This window comes from Curcuma longa, chromosome 1 (assembly GCF_044706935.1).
Source record: "Curcuma longa cultivar G26 ecotype Majalengka, Jawa Barat chromosome 1, ITB_CL_G26_1.1, whole genome shotgun sequence".
Classification (NCBI taxonomy): Eukaryota; Viridiplantae; Streptophyta; class Magnoliopsida; order Zingiberales; family Zingiberaceae; genus Curcuma; species Curcuma longa.
The window spans coordinates 19,676,554-19,696,644 of record NC_133861.1 but is presented as its reverse complement, the minus strand read 5'-3'; the positions used below and the strand labels follow the sequence as shown (position 1 = coordinate 19,696,644).

General features: G+C 37.5%; 4 protein-coding genes and 1 pseudogene across 4 annotated transcripts in view; 1 reads left to right on the top strand and 4 right to left on the bottom strand.

Moving 5' to 3' along the window:
* The window catches only part of LOC141825608 (C2 and GRAM domain-containing protein At1g03370-like), a 4,045-nt gene extending 250 nt beyond the window's left edge, over window positions 1–3,795 (bottom strand). Inside the window, exons 1-4 of the mRNA XM_074712993.1 lie at window positions 2,862–3,795; window positions 1,345–2,592; window positions 1,001–1,183; window positions 6–212 (exon numbers count right to left, since the gene is read on the bottom strand). Of these exons, the coding sequence (XP_074569094.1) occupies window positions 6–212; window positions 1,001–1,183; window positions 1,345–2,592; window positions 2,862–3,210 (1,987 nt within the window). The 5' untranslated portion in view covers window positions 3,211–3,795. The remainder of the gene's footprint in view (window positions 1–5; window positions 213–1,000; window positions 1,184–1,344; window positions 2,593–2,861) is intronic.
* A 1,971-nt stretch (window positions 3,796–5,766) lies between these two features.
* On the bottom strand, window positions 5,767–6,752 carry LOC141811932 (uncharacterized; annotated as a pseudogene).
* A 306-nt stretch (window positions 6,753–7,058) lies between these two features.
* Window positions 7,059–8,010, bottom strand: LOC141837334 (ATP synthase subunit alpha, chloroplastic-like). Its single transcript, XM_074724759.1, is given in 2 exon segments — window positions 7,059–7,340; window positions 7,343–8,010. Coding segments are annotated over 2 exon segments (741 nt in total). The 5' UTR covers window positions 7,820–8,010; the 3' UTR covers window positions 7,059–7,076.
* Window positions 8,011–9,803: 1,793 nt separating this feature from the next.
* LOC141843610 (uncharacterized) lies at window positions 9,804–13,533 on the top strand. Its single transcript, XM_074731663.1, has 6 exons — window positions 9,804–10,257; window positions 10,650–10,756; window positions 11,986–12,083; window positions 12,506–12,708; window positions 12,876–12,925; window positions 13,270–13,533. Exons 1-6 carry the CDS (start codon window positions 9,849–9,851, stop codon window positions 13,297–13,299), a joined length of 897 nt encoding a protein of 298 aa, XP_074587764.1. The 5' UTR covers window positions 9,804–9,848; the 3' UTR covers window positions 13,300–13,533.
* Window positions 13,534–14,539: 1,006 nt separating this feature from the next.
* On the bottom strand, window positions 14,540–19,875 carry LOC141825601 (uncharacterized). The gene is made up of 6 exons (XM_074712984.1): window positions 19,738–19,875; window positions 19,503–19,636; window positions 17,150–17,303; window positions 15,361–15,855; window positions 14,909–15,085; window positions 14,540–14,719 (listed from the first exon to the last, which is right to left on the bottom strand). The coding sequence occupies exons 1-6, from the start codon at window positions 19,858–19,860 to the stop codon at window positions 14,540–14,542; spliced, it is 1,263 nt and encodes a 420-aa protein (XP_074569085.1). The 5' UTR covers window positions 19,861–19,875.
* Window positions 19,876–20,091: the final 216 nt, after the last annotated feature.

The following is a 20,091-nucleotide window of genomic DNA, read 5'->3' as shown; positions in this document are numbered from 1 at the left end:
AAAACCCCGCAAAAGTAACTTAGACTGACAAGTCTGTGCTAAATTCCCCTGAAGAGGAATCCATACATCCACCAAGTCTGATAAGTTAGACTTTACAAAGTTAATTTCAGCGTGACCAAGAGATGTTGCTTCATCGAAAGGTCCATCAAAGTCATAAACATCAACATTCATCATAGATGGGGGATCATCCATAGCATCAAATTCAAAAACTTCTGAAAAGTTAAGACAGATACAATTAGAGTTTGGCAAAGGTTGCATTGAAAGTCAACAGCAATTATTGACATGATTATAGTGTGCATTTTGTTTGATCCTATGCATAGGACTGTATAATGACCATGCAGCAGATACATTAGTGAAAAATCTTGTAACAAATTTAAAACAAGATTGTGAGGAAATGGTAAAGATTCCTAGAGGTGGGAACCATCATTCTCCTAATTTGATCCTGGAAAATTTTCCTACAGAAATCGGTCAGATGTGGCAGCATAATTTAAAGTTTCTGTGTAAAACGAGCTCAGAAATATTTCCTTATTAATTGGGTCGATGATAACTAACAACCTTTATGACACCACTTTATGAATACTGAAACTGTACCAAACCTGTAACAGTATTCATATGAGATACTAAAACTGGATACTTATTAATTTGGTCGATGTTAACTAAAAACCTTTTATAACACCACTTTATGGATACTGACTGTACCATACCCATAACAGTATTTATATGGGATATGAAAATTGGATACAATTGCAGGTGTGTGAGGAATAAAATTCTGCTGTGATAGGATATGGAACTTATCCTATTTAAACCCAAGCTAAACTCTACCATTGACTTAAAGCAACGAAAGAAAAATACTTAAAGTAAGAATACAATTTGAAACGGAATCAAGGAAGATTAGCTGGCATTATGTAAGGTTGGCATGGCTGTTACTGATAATGAGATGATAAAGCACTGACCATGTGGTATAAAAAAACATTGCAAAAAAAGGTAAATGAATAGTTACCGTTCCATTGAGGATTTAGTGTTTGGAACTTGATTGAGCTAGTTTTAGTTTTTCCATTGCAAGAAAAGACAACATAAGGATCAGAGTATCCAGTTGAATCCACAGCTGCTAAGCTACTACCTTCGATTAAAGCGACAGTTAGCAACCATCCATCCCCTTGTGCTTTGACACCGTGGTCACTACCTGCATATTTATATACTGAATTCACTACACGAATTATGAATATGGAAGGCCATGAAACATCTACTGTGACTCCGTGAGTAAATACTTGAAACAAGAAGTATTTTTTGAAAGTAATCAAGTAGCTTGGGGCAAAATCATGATAGGCCATACACAACTGTTACCTCTTTGCTTCATGGCCTGTAGGTAGCGTCCTGCCACATTTAGAAAAAGCTGTCCTCGTAGAACAAGAACTCCGCAAACAACAATTTCACCAATTGAATCTGGCAGGTCTATTCCAGGAAACTCAAGTCCCTGGATTGTACTAGGATTTGCAAGAATAATGTGAATGAGAACATACAACATTGCAACCACAGTAGATATGACTGTAAAGTTCCCAAAGAATCGATACGCCAATTTCCAGTAAGACTCCCGCTCAGTTTGCAAAGAAGCTAAAATCTGCTCCTTGCTCATAGCAGTTTCTTTTAGATCAACTGGTTTTCTATTCTGTGATAGTAAATCAGCAAACTGACTATAACTATCCTTCAATCCTTGCCTTGCTCCATTTTCAATCATTGATTTCATCATTGTGCTTTGTAAAAAATTCAACCGCCATGATATTACCAAACGTGATGATTGTTCTTCAGATGGCAAGTGAGGTCCTGGCATTATACAGAAAAGAATTTCTGCTCTGAAAAAGCTACCAAAAGGAACATCAGGTATGCTTACACTTAACAGGACAGCAAAATTTGTCCCATCGGCCTTCAAATAAGTCTGCTCTTCTGTAGCTGCCACAGCCTTCACTAACTTTGTTGCAGCTTTTGTGTATAAGACCACTCTTTTCAAGGTTTCTCCACCATTTTCTAGTCTCCAAGGTCCAGCTTGAAAACCAGTTGTTCCTTGAATGTCAGCTAGTGATTGCCAAAAACTTGAACTCGGTGAAAAGAGAAGCGAGTTCAGATCACCTGGTGCAGTACAATAAGATTGGTCAACAAGTACACCTCCTGGCAAACCTGCAGGCATATCAACTCCTTCTAACTTTGGTATTATGCTTTTCAATAATTCATCATATGGGATATCAGAACCTGCATCAACAGTTTGCTCTTCTGAAATGTTATCTGCTGATGAGACTTTAACTTTTTCAGGGCTAACATCCCTACTGGAAGAAGAAATAGTCCCAGAAGTTTTCCCACCAAAAAACTGATACACTCGATCCACAAAAGTAACAGCAGTTGGTTTGTCTTCCTTGAGAGTGTCCATTTCATTAGTTTCTGACACATCAGTGTGTTCTGTGTCGCCATTGGAAGAGACTGAATTCCTTCCCTTGGTTAACTCACTTGATCTATCATAGCTTGATACGAGATCATCAGAAATGGAACGCACTGTTTGTTCAATGTTTTTTTGATACAAGGAAATAGTGAGACAAATTTCACCTGCAGGATAAAACCACAAAGAAAATTACTTATAAAATCATACATGCAATCATCAACGAGAAAAAGGAAAAGTCATTATGAATTGGAGAGGAAACAAACTTTTAAACATGATTATTGATAAGAGAACCTGTTCGTTGGAACATGTACTGATGTAAAGAATTTAGATATAGCATCATCTTCATATCTAATCATTAGCTGAAACAACCCTAGCGGCTGTATTAACAGATTAACCAATAATTTTATGCATGCATGGAAAGCAGACACATTACCACAATCTTTGCTCTTCAACTTTTTGCCTTTGGGCTGCAACTGATACCAGGTCATCCCAAGTGATAAGTTGTCAGAATCCAACACTTTGGACAGTGACACCTTCACCTGGCCTAAGAAATCATCAGTGAAATACTTGTCTTCATCCAAAACATTCACTATGAGCTCCTCACTAAGGTCTCCCACTTGCAAGTCAAACTCTTCATCCCAAAAAGGGTTGAGATTCTTTTTCACCACCTTAGTTTTCGCTCGGTGTTTTCCTAGCTGTAATTTCACATAAGGATCACTCAGTCCATTCAGATCCATAGCTTGAAGGTTCCTAGCTTCGATAACATGCACCAGGAGCTTCATTGCAAACTATTACTCAGCTAGACCTACTTCAGCAGTTGAAGGCACCAAAAATATTATAGAGTACAGGAAAGCAGCAGTCGTTTGAATGAGGGAAAAATCTGATAAGCTCGGAAGATTTACGGGTTTCTGTTTTTTTATTTATTTTTTATTTTTCGGCTTGCAATACATCCAGAAAGTTTGCAACTTGGTGAGAAACTAACGATCCCAACGGCGAAGGAGAGAGCAAATGAACAAAAAAAAAAAGGAAGATGAAACTGCAAAAAGAAGGTTTTCCAACAATCTTAGTCTAAGTTGCTCCCTCCTCCGATCAGAGAAAACAAAAATCCAACAAGACCCCTAAATATGAATTGATAGTGAAGTCAAAATCAAGAACAAAACGCGGCGTCGAGAAAAATGAGAAATTTTGGAAGTATCGCACAAGAAACGATCCAACCACAAGAATAAGATCGGAGCTTCTTAAAGGAGACCGGAGACGAGATCGATGAGGCGATCAAAATGAATGTTGCATGCAAACTGTCGCCAGGGATCCCTAACTTCTCGATCCCGGCATCAGAAAGATGGAAATCTGGAAACGAAACAAGGAAGGAAAAGAGATGGAGAGGGAGAGAGACGGAAGGGAGAAGGATTAGAGAAGAACTCACCTCAATCTCTCTCACTTCTGCACCTTCTTTGCTGCTTCGGTCTCCCGTCTCCCCGCGCAGTTTCTGTTGACTTTGAATCCTTCCAAGAATTGCTTTTTAATCCACAATGAAACTTGTTGTTCCCCTCTCGGCAAATCCAATCACGCTCAAACTTGCTTTTTAAATCGTCACCGTTTTCCCCGTCAAAAGTTTGCTCCTTCAGGATTCATCTGATCAAATGGTGATCTAATCAGTTCATTTCAGGCAAGAAATGGTGACTTATCCGTAATCGCTTTCCTGAAAAGTGAAAAGACTCAACCAAAAATGGTAATTTGAACTACACCTACCTGTGAGACAGGATGAACCGACGGTGTCGATCTTCGAAGCTTCGATAAAGAGTCGCTACCGGTGGAAAAATAAAAAATAAAAATCTACATTTCCTCAAAAGGAAATCATTTTCTGAGTGAATTAAATCTATCGAGAGGATAAATGATAATTTTTACTATTTAAAGGTCGGGCAATTATCAAATCAGCCCCCTAGTTTAGACCACGTCAACCGAGTTTAGACAAAGCGGCCCTGACTCACCTCGCTGCAAAGCAACTCCAAACTTGATTTGAAAATTAATTTTATCGAATCTATTCGATTATTTTAAAGATGAGTGATCTATCCTACTAAAAAATTTTATCGATTATTAAAATAAATTAAAAAAATATGAATGATTTGTAATTATCTTCTATCGTTGATAGATATATAATAAATAAATATTATAATTATAAATTTGACTTTGCCTCTTGGAAAAATAATACAGAAGTCGTTTTTGAGGAAGGTGAAAAGGACACAAGTAGTAAAATAAATGTTAAGGGGTTGAAGAGCTTTAATTCGAAAATGACTCCAAATAAATAACTAAATAATATGTCTTTATTCAATGCAAATTAAATTCGAGGACATTATTGACTAAAATTAATGAAAATCCCATGTCTTACACAGCATAAACGCTGGACCAAGTCTTTTGAATAAGATTTCTGAGCTGTTCTGTATTATCTTAGTGGGCAATTTATTGTGTTATTAAGATGTAATTAAATAGATCGATAAACGATTAGGTAGGGTATGTTAAGTAAGTCAAATAGATTGATAAAATTAGTAAATCATAATTTATGTGATGACCTAATCAAAGTGATTAAAAAGGGCAGACCAAAAAAGTCAAATAGAATAATAAATTTGAAGGGCGACAGAAGTTGCATTACGCAACAAGGATTAGTTGGGCAAATATACAATTAGGATGGTCAAATTACGGTTTGACTTTTTCAAGTGACCTGAGCCGTTCTTATTCTGTAATATTTTAGTTAGAGGATTAATCACAGTCTTAAGCTCAGAAAGAGTAAATATTTATAAAACGATTATGTTACAATATATTCACACACACATCAGCCAACGAAGATATCTTCTCACGTACGGCAGCCATCAATGGCGTATTAAAGGCACGCGGGCCCAACAGCCAAGCCCATGTGCTCCTCACCAACCACGCCCGGTTAAGAGTTAATTAAGTCATAATTACTCACGCCCATTCAACATTTTAATTAACATCTTTTATGGCACACGTCATTATTTGTTAAGCATCTTGATATTTAAAATAACTTTTTTTTATAATTATATTTTTTATTGCTGCTACTCAATTGGAAATCAAATTGCATTATAATTTATAGCATTTAAAAATTTTTAAATCTAGAAGAATTTCAAACATTGAATAATTTATAAATTAATTTATGCCGTGCAAAATACGGGAAGGATCTGATAAATCAATTTTATGATTAAAAATTTAATATATAATTATAAGAGCTAGAAGTCTTTGCGAGGCCAAAGAAATAACTTGTTAATTAATCTTCTGTAATATTAATTATAGAGTTTTTTTACAAAATGCCCTTGATTATTTGTGCATAAACTAAAAATAACTCACATATTGTTATTATTTATAATTTTTGTATGGCAGAATAACAGGAAAGAAAAGTTAATTGAGGGAGTTTGATTTAATCACCTAGGCGTGGAAGATAGAGGGTGTCGGCGTTGGACCAATGGCTCTGATCCCAGAACGATGAAGGATCAACGGTTCCGGTGAGGTCGAACAATGTGGGTTCGACTGGGCCGTCCCAATATGGAGATGGGAGGCCGCCGGCGGAGCTTGCCGACCCACCGGAACTGTTTGATCTGCGAAGCCCGGCCCAATAGGCACCGTCTCAGCCTTCTCTCGCTCCGTCGATGGGTCTGGAAGGATAAACCCTAGGAGCGGCGATGGAGTCGTGGCGAAGCCACCGGCGGACAGGGTTTCGAAGATGTTTGCTGCTTGGAGTGGCAGATCCGCGTTGGCTAATTTCCCTAACTGCGGATTATGGTTTGGAACGCAGATTTGGGAGGCGAGGAGGGAGGGATCGGAAGTGGAGGCGTCTGATGTGGCGGATCCTGTGGCGGTGGAGCCGTCAACGCTGGGTCTGACGGGGGAGAGGGGGTTGCGGCGACGGGACGGGTTCTTGTTGGAGGAAGCAGGCGAGGTAACTTTGGAAGGGCGTTTGGACTTGCGACATCCGCCGCCGACTGGGACGTTGCGGAGTACGCCGCCCATGGTCCAGTATCGGCGGCAGGCCTTGCAGAAATGGCGGGGCTGGGAGAGGTTGTAGTTGTTGTAGTAGCAGAACTTGGTGTTGGTGGAGTCGCATCGCGGACACTTCACCGGCGGAGGGGGCGGTTGATCCTGACGGGAAGGCAACGTCGGGTAGCCGACGAGCTCGCCTCCTCGGGCGGTTGTGGAGGCGCCTCCCACTCCGCCGCCACCGAAGATGCGTCCGTGGAAGGGTGAGAAATCCTGCATCAATTTTTCCTGTGGAGGGGAGAGGGATGGAGATCTTCACGAAGAAGAGGACGGCGTCGGAAATGTTCCGCCGGCGGCGACAGAAGAGAAGCAGCACTTGCTATGGTCGGAGGGTGAATGATGTCGCGTATATATGGACCGCATGATCCGCTACATCTATCACTTATCGCCCTTGAAATTTCTATAATTACCAAGGTGGTCCTCGTGCAATATTTTACGAAGCCCTTTGATTTTGAGAAATAAATTACGGTTACCTGTCGATATCAGCGAGATGCAACGACAATGGCCAACGTTTAAAAAAAAAAAATCGTCGAAAATCCCTTGTCTCATTCCAATAACTATAAAGGCAATTATTAAAGTATGTCGTTCACGATACATAAAATATTCAGCCAGAGCCGCTCCCGTATAAGGAGCGAGGTACTGTAATGTAGCAGGTGAATCCGCCGTTTCGGCTACCACAATAGTGTATTCCATCGCCCCTCTTTCCTGGAAAGTAGTCACTACCTGAGCCACAGAAGATGCTTTTTGACCAATAGCTACATAAACACATATTACATTTTGGCCTTTTTGATTGAGAATTGTATCTGTGGCTACTGCTGTTTTGCCGGTCTGTCTGTCCCCAATAATTAATTCTCGCTGACCGCGTCCTATAGGGATCATAGAATCAATAGCAATAAGCCCCGTTTGAAGAGGCTCATATACAGAACGTCTCGAAATAATACCTGGGGCAGGAGATTCAATTAACCGAGATTCAGAAGCTGAAATTTCACCTCTCCCATCAATAGGTTTAGCCAGAGCATTTATAACACGACCCAAGTAACCCTCACTCACGGGTATCTGAGCAATTCGTCCTGTTGCTTTTACGGAACTTCCCTCTTGTATCATCAAACCATCACCCATTAATACAACGCCAACATTATTTGATTCCAAATTCAGAGCAATGCCTATTGTACCCTCTTCAAACTCTACTAATTCACCTGCCATTACTTCATCAAGACCATGAATACGAGCAATTCCGTCGCCTACTTGAAGTACGGTACCGGTATTCACAATCTTTACTTCTCTAGTATATTGTTCAATACGTTCACGGATAATATTACTAATTTCGTCGGCTCGAAGGGTTACCATTAGCGTTTCTTTATTCTTTTTAGGAAGGAAAAAAATAATGCCTAAATTATAAACTAAGGCTAATCCGTTATTTTTTGCATGGCTCCGAGAATGCGAATATTAGCACGGATCATACGGAAATGTAACTCACTATTCAAGCAACTATTCAAAGTTCCTAGAGCTCCTTGTAAGGCTTGTTGGAAAACTCGTTGTCGGACATTATCTTACCATTAATTTCACAACTTCCATGATCTCTTCCCGAACCAAACATGAATCTTTCGATTCATTTGGCTCTCACGCTCAATTATTTATTGTTCCAGTTTTTACACTTTTACCAAAATCATTGTCCACGTCGTGGAAATAACCTCTCCATCCACAACTCTATGCGGCCATCCGTTGATCTTCATGATGATTTGATTTGAATCAATTTTTAAACTAATTTAACTGTCTAGTCTAATAGTTTATAATGATTTAGATCTTAATACGCGTTGATCCTTAAACATATTGAAGAGTAATCAACATAATGTGATTTTGAATCAAAATGAGCTAAATTTATGCATTTTTTTCATACTTTCTAAATGAGCTTATTTATCCGTGTTAAAGTTGTTTAACTTTAATGTAATCAAATGGCATACAAGATTTTGCATCAAAATAGGTAAATAATCATACGTGCCTCTGCCTTTGCTAACGGCTGAGCTCAGGATAGGCTGCAATACAATACATTATCAATGGGATTAATGCGGCAGAAATCTGCCATGATGATACGGCAGTAAAAAATCATCTTGCACCAAAGAGTAACGACGCAATCAAAGGATATTGGACGCCTGGGCTGGTTGATACGTGCACTTCCTGATTTACTCTGATGGTCGGTGTGAAATTTCAGTGTGGCCGGACCGATCACTCCAGGAATAGTCAATAAGATTTATCATGTTAAAGCTTTCTTTTTGCGATGTGGCCAACTTTCTAAAGAATGAAGTATCGGAAGTCATCCTAACGAAATCTCTTAAATCTTTAAATCATAATAAAAAATAGTTGGGATGGAGTTATAACCCTGACGAGATTCCTCCTTTACTTTATATAAGGGGAGAAAATTAAAAAACTCATTTTGTGGAGAGAAGTTCAAGAGATGTACATCCTTAAAATTTTATTATAATCATCGTATCCTTTCATATTATAGTAATTGTCATATCCCTTCGACCAACAACAAATCACAAGGTTGAGAAATTGACATGCCGATTCGATAGATTAACAACTCGGATGGCTCGACAGGTCGACAACTCGACGAGTTGGCAACTCGAGAGGTCAAGCCGCTCGATAGATCAACAGGCCAAGAAATTAAGAGGTCGGCATGTTAGAAAGTCAGACCAATTTAAATTGACTCAATAACTCAGGATGAGACCACGTAAGTACATCCTGATCTAGAGCCAATTAAATACCGACCGTATCAAGGATGATATCTTTTCCTCGACGTACTTCGTTACCAATCCATTCCCCTTTTCACCTTCGCACAACAGACCTCGTGAAACTGAAGGACTACAAATTAAACGAAGCTCTGAAAACACATGCAAGAATTTGAGGTACAGTAAGAGCATTGTCTCAATTCGGGACTTTTTTGGCCATTTGGATATATATCGACATACCACAGCCGTAGGGACTGGTCCACCAGATCACCCACCAAAATCCAAACCAATCTTCACGTGATGAGTATTGATTAGTCCTTAAAGATGATTTGTTTTTTTCCAGCCTCTAGAAGAGATGGAACGAAGAAGATCTGACACGGAAATTATGGGGGTCCTTGTGAAAAAGTGCAAACTAAGGGGAATGGGAGGGGGCAAAATGAAATTATCCTCTATAGTTACTAGTTACTGAAGAGTTATTTTTGACTTTTGTAATGAATGAAATCTACGTCGTCGGCGAGAAATGTAGATCTGATTTGACAACACGATTTTGTATCGGATCCGACGATGCTTCTCTTCCTCAATCATAACGTGAGTGAGACCTTCGTCTCGCTCACGTGCTCTGGAAGCAGAGGCGGTCGCCGGGATCAGCCATGGATCTGTGGCAGAGGGCGAAGGTTTTCGCCGAGGAGGCGGCGAGGCGATCGCAGGAGATCTCCAAGGAGGCGGCCAAGCGCTCGCAGGAGCTCACCCAGGGCGCTGCGAGGTTCTCTCAGGAGTTCGTCTCCGAGACGGCCAAGAAGTCCAAGGAGATGGCCACCGAGGCCGCCAAGAAGGCCGATCTTATCCGTTCCGAGGCGCTCCGAGCCGCTGACCAGATCAAGACCCTCGCTATTGACATCCCCATCCCGATTGCATCTGCATTGGTGTCGGGATCTAGCGCGGCTGTTGCTCCCGACTCTGCTTCGGATCTCGAGAGATTTGGGATCACCCAGGAGTTGAAGGAGTTTGTTCAGGGAATCCAGATTAGCACCTTCAGGGATTTCCCCATCACCATGCAAGGTGCTCGCTCGCTAGATCTGTTCTTTTCCTATTGCCAATCAATTTTATAATTCATCCATTATTTTGTGTTTTAATGCATTGAATTATTTCCTTTTTACCGTTCCTGCTTATCTGAATGTTTTTTTTTCTGAAAACAAAACACAACAATTGAAACTACTGACTTATAATGATTTCATCATTTAGTATTGAATTGTTCGACGTGATGGTGTACACAATCGCTCGAGGAACTTCAAATTTATGTTCCAAGTAATGATTTACTTTTTCTATTACATTGATGCGTTTTAGGAACTTCGTGGTTATGCAGAATTGTATTATCTTCTACTTGTTACTTTCAAATTTCACTTGTAGTTTAACGAATATACCTGAGTACATCACCTTTATTGTTTGTGTAGATGAACCCGAACCGGAAATATCCACCATCCCCCCATCATCAAATGTGAGGCAAGATCTTAATGAATGGCAAGCAAGACATGCTACTTTGGTTCTGTCAACAGTCAAGGTGTTTGAGTCAATTATATTTGATTTTGAAAATTAATCTACATCTTCATTTAGCTTGTTTTTTCTCCAACGGTGTGGTGTATATTCTATAGTTCTGGAGTATGACTTCATTGTCTGTGAACTTCACGGTAGGCATCAATGTAGTGGTGGAATTTATATAGGATCACAGCAGGTGGATTAGTTTAGATGTAACATATGCAAAATTGTGTTAGGTGTAACTCACGAACTCTTCTTTGAGTTGTCATGTGACGAGCAATTGATTAGCAATTATGTTGAACCTTTATCATACATGTTGCCACTTGTATTTATCATACCATTTCTGCATAGAAATGGAATGATGTGAATAATATTTTACATTAAGTTAGACGGACCATATTGACAGGCAAATACTGGCGAAATTGCAGTTGCAATTCAGTTGATCATCTGTCCTCTCTGATTAATTTTGGTATATTATTGGATATGATTTATCTAGTTGATTTTTAATTATGGATCAATGATCTCGATCTTCCTCAAGGACATTCAAGTAATCATTGTGTATACCACTCAAGCACCTCCAAACATTTACGTCATATTTTACCAGTTGCTTCATATTTTAAAAGTCAGCACAATCACTTTGTTGATCTTCGACCCAAGCAAAATAGATGCTCTGTCTTTCTTATATCTATCACATTAGCTTCTGGCAAACATTTCTGTACTGTTATGAAAGATGGCCATTAATATATGAAATGGTAGCTGCTAAATCTGACTCATTAGATATCTAACCTCCCTATAAATGCTTATCAACACATTTTTTGTTGGATAAACTATGCTTTATTATTTTCTGCCTTTTTGAACTTTTTTAGGTTAACACACTGAGCCTTTCCCATTGTTATTGCTAGAATATCTCATAAATTATAAAACTCTTGATTTGTTGCTCCATACTGTTGAAATTTATCACAAATAACTTATAGAAGAACAGAATATGTTGATTGATTCATTCTTGGTCCCTACAAAATGTGGCACCTCGTAAATATTTTATACAACCAGTATTTATTTCGTTGTCTTGTCTTAGTAGTTAGTCTTCCTCTAGATTTTTTGCTTTTTGAGCAGCACATGTTGATTTACCTACGAAATGTACATTATCACTTACCATCCCCTGTATGCTAATCTTGTCAACTTTACCTCACCATCACTATCTAAACACTATCATTTTTTTCTTAAGATTATTGATAATTTTCCTCTATTTTCCAGGAAATATCAAAGTTCAGATATGAGCTATGTCCACGTTACATGAAAGAGAGAAAGTTCTGGCAGATTTATTTTGCTCTTGTAGACACTCATGTATCTCCGTAAGTATCTTCTCTGCAGAATCTGGTGGCCCTACTGAAATTTGGGAATATGTATGGTGATAAATGACATTGGTTTAACTAGCAATTTTGCTGTAAAACATTAGTCAACTGATGAATTCTAATTGTCTTTTCTTTTTTGTGTAATACATTATTACATAGCTGCAAATTAGGGAATAATATGAGGGCAAACAGACATGACCATAGAAGACTTGATGAATATTCAGTGGTTGACCAAGTTGACTGATTTCAGAAAACTATTGAACCATGGAAGGATATAGAAAGACAGTAGGAAGGGATTCGGATGATCTAAATATACACAGTATATGTTGTTAAATTTGGCATATTTTTGTTTATTTTTTGAGCACCCTTTATGACAAACTCTATGAGCCTTTGTTGTCAATCTGAATTGTGCAATGCATCAGCTATGAGAAGAGGTATATGGAGGACACGAGAAAGAAAGCAGAGCAAAAACAATTAGAGAGTGTCAAGGGAAATCCTAATGCAGCATCTGCTACACTAGCAGAAGCAAAAGAGACCAAGCTGCAGAAGACTTCCACCTCAAAGACTCCTGAGGATTTGGATGTGTTTCTTCTTGGTGATCTTGGAAGTGATGAGGAGGGCCTCGGTATGCTGTATTTTGTTTATTCTTGTTTTCAGTTCAGCATTTATTGCAAAATGTTTATTTGCCAATTTATGTGCCTTTATAGTTTTGTTTATTTTAGAAATATTCAGTCATACTAGCGTATGTGATTACTGGTTACAACTTCTGATACCATTCCTACACTGTTACAGATGACAGCAATGACTTGGATGATGAGTTCAGTAAGATTGGGAGCACTTCGGTAAGACATTGCATTTAGAATTTCAGATTTGAGTTTACTCCTTTGCTCAGTACTTATGCTATCCATGATTAGAACATAATGTTCTAGGGAGAAAATAGTGATTTACATGATTGCAATAGAATGTGATGATATGAGAGGGGAGCTATGGTAAAATATTAGAATGGATTTGATGATGGCATAGCCACTGTTATGTCTCACATGCTGAGATTAGGGATTAATTATAGGCTATAATTTAGACTTTGGATTGGGATGTCAGATCTGAAAGCTGGGAGTTTATAGATTGGCACCAAGTGCACATGTGGATCAAGCGTGACTAAGTTGGAAATCTATCTTGTTTTATGCAGGGCTTAGACAGTGATACTGAGAAACTTTAATCAGTCATGTTCAACATCAGATATGGCAAATCGAATGGATTATTCAAGCCACCGATCAACAGCACTGAATACTATCTTTCGCAGTCAGTCTATATTCCATGTCTGATTACTTGCTACATTAGCCGATTCCTGTAAATTTTGTCTCATTTTTTTATCCGTGAATCTAGTTTTCCTTTTTATGTCGTGTAGAATGATTCAAGTTTATTCAAGACGATAGATTGAATTGTTCGTTTATGATATTTTAGTTTTCTTTTTTTTATTTAGGCCTTGGGTTCAATTAGTCCCGGAGGCCAACCTTTCCTCTAGTTCATCCATCAAATAAATTTAAAAATACACACGGTGGTTCATAATTAGATTTCAAACTATGGATATTTGAATATCTTACTAAGTGCCTTGTTAGTGCACAATGCTTCAGGGGATTTTTTTCATCCTCAAGATAGATTGAAAAGTACAAATAACACATCACTTCACAGTCAATTTTTCAAAGTGATCTTCTCACCAGATAAGAGTGATGCTACTTGTCACAACATATCCCCGTCACAAATTTGTGATGGGAATCTGGACCGTTCAATCACAATCACTCATTCAATCACAATCATCCATTCAATCTACGATCAGGATTTAATCTTAATTTTAAAATCCAACGGTGCAAATTCCCGTCACAACATTTGTGACAGAAATTCTATTGTGACAAGTAACTTTTTTCTTTACTATTACACCTTTATTCTAGAGGGCAATCTCTTATCTTTTAATAGCACTGTAAGTAGTGAAGTGTTTTCATTTTTTACCAGATATTTCAGTTTTTAGTTTCCTATGGCCCTAACAAATTTTACTCTTCTCCAACTAAGTCAACGAGCGATCTATGTGCTATTTAACAAATTATGTTTTCGACCACATGCTATCAAACTTTTTGACTTCTAAGTGTAATTATACTGATAAGAAAGCTTTTCATTTCACGGATATCCACTCAGCATGTCTGACGTGACTGATCAAAAATTTAAAATACAGCATTTAACAGATAGAGATGCATTTGCTCGGGCAATACTATGCAAACAAGCAATGATAGATACAATTTTTGAATGGTAACAATTTCTATAATCAAATCATGCAAAATCTCAGAAAGTATTTACTTAAGGATGCGACATGCTTCATCCCTTTATATTCTGAGCAAGGTCGATGGTATTGATAATATTCTGAACTTTGATCTACCATTGATTTCGAGCCATTTCACATAGAATCCTCAACTTGTCGAAAAAAGTCTATAGAGTGTTCTGAGATCCCTGCAGTGGATGCAGGTCCAAGGAATCGATGGAGGATTTAAGCAGCAAGAATGTACCCACTTAGATTTGCAGATTTGGCAGCAAACAAGAAGATCCACTGGCTCATGATATCGACACTCGTAACAAACATAATCCACAGGCTTGTAGATCAGAAAAAACAATAAAAAAAACATATCAATCGTAAGAAATTTATGCCAACATAAAGTGATAAACAGAAAATTTGTAAATCTATATTGAATGCCAACATAAAGTGATAAACAGAAAATTTGTAAATCTATATTGAATAGCATGTGTGCGTGATAGAAATAGTGAAGTAAAAAGCAACTTACCAAGGTTGTGTCCTTGTCATTTCCCTCACTAGAGAGCTTATGAATGTCTCTATTCGGAGATCCGCCAGGCATGGTTTGCGAGTATATCTTCTGATCTGTAGAGGAATCCTCCATCTTTTTTATGCTTGTGAAACTGCCTTTGCATAGAGGGCAAGTTGAGGGCTTTCCATTTGAAGCCTATAAGTGTTTATTAACCATATGAGAGGAAATTCTGGTATTAAAACAGAAATAAAGAATAAGATATTGTGACATTATGTCAGTTATCAACTACTGCTATACCAAAAATTAAAATCAACTATGGGGAATTAGTTAGATTATGAGTTTAAAGGCTATTTTATAGACCTGACTGCACATCATAATGTCCTTACTAGGACAACTGAAGTGCGGTCGATTGATATGAAGTGTATGCAATGTTAACAGAATACAGTTTCAAAATAGTTCAGAATACGTACCATACAATCAGCCCATCCTTGAATGCATGTATAGCAGAACCGATGCCCACAAGGTAAAACAGCCCGTGTTGTAGAAAATTCTGTCCAACAAATCACACATGATACTTCTGCTTGATTTTGTCCATCATACCCAATAAGATTATCATTTTCTTTATGTGGTTCGTTATCCTTCACGCCGTCATTGCAGGAATCAAGGGTTTCAATTTTTTCTTCATGGTCCAACAGAATTTCCTCTATGCCGCCACGTTCAAGCCTATTTCTTAAACTGTTTCCAGTGGTTGAATCAGAATCAGTGAGTCGTGTTCGGGACTTCTTTGAACAAGCTCCTTGCTTCTGCCTCGGGTCAATATAATTTGAAAGATCACAGTATGATTTCTTCTTAATGCAGTGACTTCTACTAGCTGATCCATACATAATATCATCATGATTATCATCAAATAAATTTCTCCGGTTGCTTGATAAGTGCAAATTTGGGAAGTGACTGTATTCTTTATGCTGCACATAATATGTAAGAAAGAAGACTTTTCAAAATTCAACCACACCTTAAATAGGAAATGAGTTAATCTTAGAGAAACAATAGGCTAGTTTGACAAAGAACCAGATTTGAGTTATTCCACGAAATTGGAATCTAAAGAAACCATGTAAAATTGAAAACGACATTGGATCTTGTTTATTCATGGCCAGAAGATATGTTTGGTAGATATACTTCTTAGCGAGCTGTTGTAAAGTGTAATGTTAGCAATAAAGACTGGGAAATGGTAATTCATAATTCTTAAAACATGCTTGAAACTTCATAGAAGTTGAACAAATACAAAGTCACTGTTGAAAGTTTTGCCTTCTTTAACATCGGTTGGAAGTAGAAGCAACTTTAGCAAGATAGTTTACTGAGATCAGAAGTGCTGAGGTGATACATCATAACAGGGTACTGAATGTGATGAGTAAAATAATTAATTTCTCTTTTCTAAACCACATTCGTTAACTATTAGCTAATATTGACAGTGTCTTTCACCATGTGCAATGTCCACTAAATTTAACTTTAACTCACGTGTATACGTGTTGATAATAGATACAAAGCTGAAATATATGTTGCCAATAAAAACCCATGTAACCCATCCAGTATTTAATTTCATTAACCATACATTAAATTCTCTTATATCGCTTAGAGATGCTTTGAGTTCCACAATGCTTAAATATAAACTATAATGTACCCATGCTTTGGATTTATAATGTACCTACGTAATCGAGACCAGTTCAACCGGAGGCCTAGCTCAGACTTCGCATGAAGCTTCCCTTACCTTCCTATGTACCACAGTGCACTCAAAGTGCAGCAATGATCAGGATTTGTGTGGGGGTCAGTTTTCTATAGGCCAGCTTTTAATAGGAAGATTCCTCGATTAATCCTTTCATTCACACTTGCATCTTGAGATTCATTGCGGCATCTCAAGATGCAAGCCTATCTTTTGATAACTCTACTCTGATGGGTAACAGTATGCTTTCTCTGTGGCTGAATTCTCTTCAACCGTGGTTTATGGGAGTCCAAGTGCAGCAAGGCCAGGTCTTTCTTCGAGTACTTGGCAGGCTCATAGCTTATTGTGAATGACATTTTGTCTTAGTGCCTCTTTCTTGGGACAAACTAGTATTCATGTGTTGCTTGTGTTTATATATATAAATAGCAGTATTTCATATAATAACCTTGTTACAAAATATGTTGCATCAGAAAAGCATAATAACATAAAACACTATGAATTATCATTTGAATCACAAAAAACCCGAGAAGTTCACGACTTACTCTGCTTAATACATTTGATTCAGGCCAGTCCAGGTAACTAGCATCAACATCAACTGCTTTGCTCCTTCGGTTAGTGGATATGCTGCATTTTCCTTCCCCAGAAGTATTCAAAAAGGCAGGTTCTTCCCATGTTATGGATCCAATCTCTTGTCCACTGACGAAGAAGAGAAAAAAATAGGAATATAAATCATGTCAGCTGTCCGCCACTGTACCAAAATGAGAAGCATCCAATTCAAACTAATTATCATGATTCGAATGTGTAAATTTCACCGAGTAAAAAAAATTGCTTGTAGTCCATTTTCGTGACAATGTAAATTTTCAAATAAAACCACATACAATCAAACTAAATACGCCTTTAGAGCAAGAGGTTTTGTGTTTGAATCTTGCCAAACTCATCAATTAAAAAAACCTATTAAATTAATACATGTATTTGGTTAGGACTAATTCCCCTTGCCACGTGTGAAAAAGTTGTAAGAAATATAAAGTAACGATAGGTCATTTCTGTGACATTTAAGCTTTTAGATAACCTTTCACCTGTTCAAACTAAAACAAGCAAGAAAAAAGAAGTAGAATTTAGATCCCTTGGATATACCAATCTTAGTCAATGTTAATTTAATCAAAGATGTTAAGACTCTAAGTCAAATAATTCACTTAAGGTATCCATATGCACAATGTAATGTGTGTGTGTGTGTGTGTGTGTGTGGGGGGGGGGGGGGCCGGTCTGTGTGGGGGAGGAATCACGCATTGACATACAGAAGGTAATCATGGGGGAAAACATTACGCATCCAAGAATCATTTGATAAGCTCTTTACGGTTTATTCAATTAATATTTCCACAAGTTATCATTTGATAAGCTCTTTACGGTTTATTCAATTAATATTTCCAAAGTTATCATTTGATAAGCTCTTTACGGTTTATTCAATTAATATTTCCACAAGTTATCATTTGATAAGCTACCCACGAATCATTGTTGTTCAAATGCAAAAAAGAAATATCGAGGATGGAACCACTGCCTAATGCTTAAGCAGTCAGTATTAAAAAATATATATTAAAATAGAGAGCAGGAGAAAATTAAATTTATATCTAAATCAGTCAAAACATGTGTACGATCACAAGAATAAGCCATCACTGATAAGTATTATACACAACAAAAAAGAAACATATCATATTTTTACATTGCAACTGAGAAAATAAATAACACAGCAAACCATAAAATTTAACAATTCATCTTCATTATAAGAAAAGACATACTAAGCTCATAATTAGTGTTGTGCTACAAATTCAAAATATGGCTAAGATAACTAGTGTCATACTACAATCAAGTAAGCTTTTAAAAGGCAGAAGAAGAGAATGTGTTAGCTAGTTTGATTGAGAAGATTTTACTCTCCTTTTATTTTTAACTGAACCCAAATTATATATATCTGGGTCTACTTTTAAAAGGGTTGCATAACAAGAGCCTCCTGCCCACTAGGAGCAATGGCCCTTCATCGAAACTGTCTGATTGGTCACCTAGAACACCTTTTAGAACTATGCAAACAATCATGACTTCAAATTTTGCTTTCTATTCTTACACATTATTTTCACTCATATATCTTACTTAAAAAAGAAGGGGAGCTTTGGCGCAATGGTAAAATTATTGTCATGTGACCTTATGGTCACAAGTTCGAGTCATAAAAACAACTTCTTACAATGAAAGGTAAGGTTGTGTACAATAAATCAAATATGGTCCAACCTTCGTGCACTGGTTACCCTTTATATCTTGCTTAAAACAGTGCACATGACTTTTTTTTGTAAGGAACCAATAATATATATGTTGCATATTCCAACCATCATGACTTTAAATTTGATTTTAGCTAATCAGGGATGCGAATGTGATAACCTAGTTTCTGTCACTAGGTGAGTTATGGGCAAGCAAGGAAACTTTATAAAAGATGAGTAATAAAATTATTAACTTGGGCTTAAGCATTTTAAGCGCACTATTATGCCTCACAAGTTATTGGGTCAATACTCTGGATACCTGTGAGGATCCAATCCTAGGCATCATGAGATGTCAAAAAGGTTGCGTGTGTGATGAAGTAGCAACCATCAAGTCTCACATACTATTAGTAGTAGTTGTAAGAGTATCGACAAATCAATGGGTCAATTATCTTATTGAAAAGGGGTATGATAGTGTATCATCTTGTAGTTGCAAGGAAATTCTAGAATTGATAATCATGCACAAAGTTTAGAACTCTGCAGCATGATATACAATCAGGGTATTATACTGGCGTTTTATTGTGTATGATCTTTATAAATAAGTTACACAGCAGTTTTCCCCTCGTGAGATGCCAATTAAAAATATAAAAAACAATACCTCTGCATCGAATAAGAATCTTCAGGTAGCCGCTTCCTTTCTTTTAAACAATCTTCAAACCATCGATGGCTGATTATGTGTGCACCAATATTTTTTGCCAGATTATACTTCTTACCTTCAAACCGCCAACATACCTACAATCCAACAAATGCAATATCATTCTCTGATAAAACAAGTACAAAGCACCATTCAAACAGAATTTAAGCAACCAAAATCAGAAACACCAAGCAGGCACCAGATGTGTCGTAGATTTTGTCATTGCTCCAACATAATTAGCTCCAGAATGCGCAATAAGCTTGATGAGCTTAAATCTCTCTGTCCCGTGGTAACCACTAACAGTAGCAATCACCGATTCCATACCTTCGATTGGCCGATACGCATTTCCTAAAGTGAAATGAATTAATAGACGGAATTATAACCCGATGCAATGAAATAAAAAAAAAACATTTTAGGGAAAAGTGCAGTTCATGACAATACAAGAAAAATATGGATGTAATAATACCCACATATACACTGGAGATGAAAAAACGTCGATAGGAGCAAACAACATTCAGGTAAAAAACAAAGGTTTCGACCATGGCATAAAGAA

What these genes read in the sequence shown, in the direction of transcription:
- LOC141843610 (XM_074731663.1), top strand. Translation starts at nt 9,849, where the DNA reads ATGGATCTGTGGCAGAGGGCGAAGGTTTTCGCCGAGGAGGCGGCGAGG. An exon ending in TGGTTCTGTCAACAGTCAAG is followed by an intron (nt 10,757 to 11,985) that starts GTGTTTGAGTCA and finishes TCTATTTTCCAG; the next exon opens with GAAATATCAAAGTTCAGATA. An exon ending in AAGTGATGAGGAGGGCCTCG is followed by an intron (nt 12,709 to 12,875) that starts GTATGCTGTATT and finishes ACACTGTTACAG; the next exon opens with ATGACAGCAATGACTTGGAT.
- LOC141825601 (XM_074712984.1), bottom strand. Translation starts at nt 19,860, where the DNA reads ATGGAATCGGTGATTGCTACTGTTAGTGGTTACCACGGGACAGAGAGA. An exon ending in AATCAAATGTATTAAGCAGA is followed by an intron (nt 15,856 to 17,149) that starts GTAAGTCGTGAA and finishes TATTATGTGCAG; the next exon opens with CATAAAGAATACAGTCACTT. An exon ending in ATGACAAGGACACAACCTTG is followed by an intron (nt 14,720 to 14,908) that starts GTAAGTTGCTTT and finishes CTGATCTACAAG; the next exon opens with CCTGTGGATTATGTTTGTTA.